Source organism: Sebastes umbrosus, chromosome 14 (genome assembly GCF_015220745.1).
Source record: "Sebastes umbrosus isolate fSebUmb1 chromosome 14, fSebUmb1.pri, whole genome shotgun sequence".
NCBI lineage: Eukaryota > Metazoa > Chordata > Actinopteri > Perciformes > Sebastidae > Sebastes > Sebastes umbrosus.
In genome coordinates, this window is record NC_051282.1 from 21599255 (window position 1) to 21604302 (window position 5048).

The 5048-nt window shown below is 44.1% G+C and overlaps 1 protein-coding gene across 2 annotated transcripts; it reads left to right on the forward strand.

Annotated features, from left to right (window-relative positions):
- The first annotated feature begins 1238 nt into the window (after positions 1 to 1238).
- On the forward strand, positions 1239 to 4828 carry phospho1 (phosphoethanolamine/phosphocholine phosphatase 1). Of its 2 annotated transcripts, none has more exons than XM_037791549.1 (4): positions 1239 to 1399; positions 1833 to 1908; positions 2599 to 2920; positions 4027 to 4828. In XM_037791549.1, exons 3-4 carry the CDS (start codon positions 2717 to 2719, stop codon positions 4687 to 4689), a joined length of 867 nt encoding a protein of 288 aa, XP_037647477.1. In that variant the 5' UTR covers positions 1239 to 1399; positions 1833 to 1908; positions 2599 to 2716; the 3' UTR covers positions 4690 to 4828. The 2 variants fall into 2 exon arrangements, with proteins under 2 accessions (XP_037647477.1, XP_037647478.1); XM_037791550.1 differs by having other exon boundaries at positions 1241 to 1399; positions 2766 to 2920.
- The last annotated feature ends 220 nt before the right edge of the window (positions 4829 to 5048 follow it).

The window sequence follows — 5048 nt, forward strand, 5'->3', positions numbered from 1 at the left end:
ATTCCAGATTTTAAATGATGTGTTACTTTGGATAGTTCAATCAGCCTTGTCAGATCATTTCCTGTGTCTCTCTTACAATAGAGGTCAGAGGTCAAGTAGCTTCAGAGCAGAATGAGAATGAGTTTCCCAGTAATGCTTACAATCACACTGACTCAAATCCTGATCAACCTGTTTGATGAGGAAGAGGCTCTTTTAGCAGGAAATCTATTGCATCAGGAAAACTGAACACTATAGTAATTATTCAAATATTTTCCTGTGACTGCCAAAAATTCACCGCCATGCACCGTGCACCATGTTTTCCCAGACACCAGGATCCAAACTGGGTCAACACTGCTTAAATGGACTGTTTGTAACTTTTTACACGTATAAATCTACCGGGTCGGTAAACCTTACATGCATGCGCGCTCACTCCACACTGCAGAAGAGTTAGTTTAGCTCTGAGAATATCTAGTGAATGTACAGTGGATGTTTGTGCAGAATTAAGTGCTGCAGCTCCTCCAGACCAACAGAGGTTTCCCGTGTCTTGTGAAGTGATGGGGCTCCGCAGAGAGAAACATTATTGTCTCCGACCAGGTGCTGGTGTCTCCCTGCGGGCTGCGGTCGGAGACGATAACGTTTCTTTTCCTGCCTCAGCCCCGCTGGCTGAAGCAGGAAAAGCCAACACTAGGATCAGCATTGATTCATGGTGAGATCTTCGTCTGGTCAGCTAACATTACTGCCAAACAGGTGTAATATAGAGTGATATTGTGGTTTTAGCTGACGTACGTGTGTCGCCTCACTGTTTTGCGCGATGCTCGTTCATGTCTATGTAGAGCGAGCACAAGCGCGAGCCCGGTGCTGACTCTCGTTGACTTAACGGCCGCAGATGTCGCTGTTAACAAGCATTTCTGAAAGTTACAAACAGTCCCTTTAAAAAAAGAAAAAAAAGTAAATGGCAGAGTTTACTTTGGTATTTTCTTGGACCTGGAGTGTTTATTCTCTCCCCCAGGATACCATCTCTGTAAATAATCCACTGGAAAGTGTTTGTATGCGTTTATAGTTTTGAGACACACAGATCATTAACTGCAGAAGTAAGGCACATTCACTTGACTAACACACATAGTTGCGCGGATAAATCCGGGAAACAGAATATATACACTCTGGGTTTGTGTTTTTTCTTCCTCCCACAGCTCTCCTCCTGGAAAGTGTCGTGCCCGCGCTCTGCAGGCTGCTATTAAATGGGCGGACTTAGAGGCGCGGTCACGTCCAGAAGAAGCGGCTCCGATGGTTTTGGCTGTCACATTAAAGTGCGCGTCGCAACCGGCCGGCCGGCGGAACTCTGTCTCTCTCTCTACTCCCTGAGAGACCGGATCGGACCTGAACAACACCGTGGATCCGGAACCAGCTCTCTTGAAGCACAGTAATGTTTTGTTTTTTTACCCTACAAGAGTTTAATGGAAGAGTTCAAGTTTGGATCTGCTGCATGCTGAGCTCTCTGTTGTTGTTATTGTTCTGAGAAAGTAGGTTATTTCTGCAGAGGTTGGCAAATTTACCTGATAATGTGTTGGACATTTGTCTCTGAATAGTTGCCTAAAAGAAGCAACTTTAAATGTGTGTTGACAGCCAACTATAGACAAAGAGATGTAACCTCACATAAACTGGTGTTGTTACATTCCTTTATTTTTATAGGCGTGTTATTGTTTTTATATGCTTTATTCCTATTAATAGGCGTTCATTTGTGACTAGATCTTTCTTGTTCACTCTTGTAGGAGTGATTAAGTTATTATAAGGAACCTTGGTATGATTAGTTTTGGTATGATGTTATTCAGCATCCAGTGTGTTTCCTTATACAGGCAAAGCCAGCCGCACAGCTTGAAGGCGCCTGGTCGGAATCAGGAAACACACTGCTGACATAACCTCCAGTCAAAGGTAGGAGCTGCTGCACACTGTAAGACATGCTGGCTCATATAATGTGCAGTTTATAGATGTGCTTGCTTGCTTGCAGGGTCTGCATGGAGCCCTCAGATCCGAATATAATCATATGTCCGTCCTAATTTTAACCTCTACACTACAGCAGGATGACCTCCACCTCCTCCTCTTATGCCTTTGTAGAAAAACATGTTTTTGATTTTTTTATACTTTATTTTTTCAAGGCTGTTTTCATATATGCAATCCACTGTTTGTAATTATAACAGTATATAAACCAACTTTTAAGTAGATGAGCTTACAGACAAACCCATCAAGTACACTATATAGAAAACAACCTCGACATTCAAAACCACAACAAAACCAAGAAAAGAAATAACAATATTAATAATGACAAAAAGAAAGAGTAGAGTTAAAAAAAAAAACACACATAGCCAAAAAAAAACAATAATAATAAAAATACGAGAGTAATAATAAATTAAATCAACAAATAAGTTAATAGAAAATAAAAAAAAGAAAAACAGAAAACATGTTTTTGAGAGACCAGTGAGCTGATGGATGCTGCCTCTCTGGCTGGCTGCTTTGCTCTCTTTAAAGGTCATACCTTTTTTTTTTTATGATACAGATTATTATGTGTATCTCATATGTTAAATCTGTTTTTCTTCGTCTATTTTTACGCATTGATGTCTCCAGATCCTCGGTATAGCCTCCACCTTACAGTGGCCTGTGCCTTGCGTGGGATGCTGCTGCATTGTGGGAGGAGAGAAGGAGTGGTGCCAACACAGTAAAAGAGGTGTGGGATAGTCAAATCATGGGGGATTCAATATTCAACTGCTGTTCTGTCCCGTCCAACCCCCCAGGCGAGGGGGACCACCCCGGGTCCAGGTCTAGACGCGCACAGCAGATCACGATGGCCTCCAACTCAACGAACATCTCCTCCGACAAGCGCTTCCTCATCTTCTTCGACTTCGACGAGACCATCGTGGATGAGACCAGCGATGATGTGGTGGTGCAGGTGTTGTGCCCTTAAACTTTATATTTGTACCCATTAGTAAAACTAAACTTGAACTTGATTTGGTTTCACTGCTATCCAGTGGTCACAGAGCGTAACTGCAGCCCGTCTATATTTTATTTTTTTATTATGATTATTTTTTTATTATTATTATTTTTCGGTAATGATATATTATAGCTAAAAACTAAAACTGAAATTAATTTATGTTCATTTTTATTTATTTTTATACTGTTTTTTTTTTTTACCAGGCAATATAGTTTCTGTAATTTTTTTCATAAAAATTTAGTATTTATTTAGTTTCAGTTTACTAAAAATATTATAAATAGTGAGAGAGAAGGATGAATAAATCACACACGCAGCTCTTCCCTTCACTCGTCTCTGTATTGAGTTACATTTGAAATGTAATGCAATGTAAACAAAAATGTAATTTAGCCATGGTCACTGTGGTCCAGAAACTGAGTTCTGATGTCTAAATGTATGAGCTTGTTTAAATTGCATTACATTTCAAATGTAACTCAATACAGAGACGAGTGAAGGGAAGAGCTGCGTGTGTGATTTATTCATCATTCTCTCTCATTTCTAACTGAGACAACAAAGAAATTAGCTTTTCTCCCAAAAAATTAAAGGGACTATTTGTAACTTTCAGAAATGCTTGATAACAGCGACACCTGTGGCCGTTAAGTCAACAAAGTCAGCGTCGGGCTCGCGCTTGCTCGCTGTAAATAGACATGACCGAGCATCGCTCAAAACAGTGAGGCGAGACAAGTCAGCTAAAACCACAATATCACTCTATATTTCACCTGCTTGGCAGTAATGTTAGCTGACCAGACGAAGGTCTCTCCATGAATCAATGCTGATCCTATAGTGTTGGCTTTTCCTGCTTCAGCCTCCGGGGCTGAGGCAGGAAGAGAAACGTTATCGCCTCCCGACTGCGGCCAGAGGGAGACACCGGCACCCGGTCGGAGACGATAACGTTTCTCTCTGCAGAGCCCCGTCACTTCACAAGACACGGGAAACCTCTGTTGGTCTGGAGGAGCTGCAGCAGTTAAAAGTTACAAACAGTCCCTTTAATTATGCTTGAAAATGAATTATTCTTGTCTGTCACACAGGCGGCTCCGGGTCAGCACCTGCCGGCCTGGCTGAAGGACACCTACCAGCCCGGACGGTACAACGAGTACATGCAGCGCGTCCTGGCCTACCTTGCAGAGCAGGGCGTCACCGAGAGCGACATCCGCAGCCACATGGAGAAGATCCCGACCACTCCCGGCATGCTCACCGTCTTCCAGTTCCTGCGCACCCGGGCAGCGCAGGACTTTGAGGTGGTGCTGGTGTCCGACGCCAACACCTTCTTCATCGAGTCTTGGCTCCGGAGCAAAGGGGCCCGCCAGCTCTTCCACCGGATCTTCTCCAACCCGGCTACTTTCAACAAGGACGGCCGGCTGGTACTGCGGCCCTTCCACTCCCACGACTGCCCGCGCTGCCCCGACAACATGTGCAAGCAGGTGGTCGTCAGGGACTACGTGGCGCGCAGGACGCAGGAGCGAGGCCGCGCGTACCAGAGGCTCTTCTACGTCGGGGACGGAGCCAACGACTTCTGTCCGGCGACCTTCCTCGGGCCCCGGGACGTGGTTTTCCCGCGGAGGGATTTCCCCATGCACCGGCTGATCACGGAGACCCACGAGGCCATGCCCGGGGAGTTCAAGGCGGTCACGGTGCCGTGGGGCAGCGCGGAGGAGGTGGTGCAGAGGCTGAGGAAGCTGCAGGCAGAGTAGAGACAGACAGAGGAGACCAGTAAGAGGGCATGGTGACACTTTTAGTCATATTCTCAGGTAAAATAGACCCAGAAAGTAATATTCAAGGCAATAGGCAATAGGCAAGGCATAATTAAAACAGTTATAAGAACATACAAAAGATTAGAAAATAAAAACAAGCTAAAAATAAAAGCTATAGGATAGAAGCTAAAATAGAGGATAACACACAAGAGTAAAAGCTCTAGTGCAGTATAAGATAATTATTTGTTTTAATAAAAGGCAGCGGAAGGAAACAGGGAAGTTTTAAGCTTTGATTTAAAAGAACTAAGAGTTGGAGCCGGTCCTGCAGTTTTCTGGGAGCTTGTTCCAAATATTTGGTG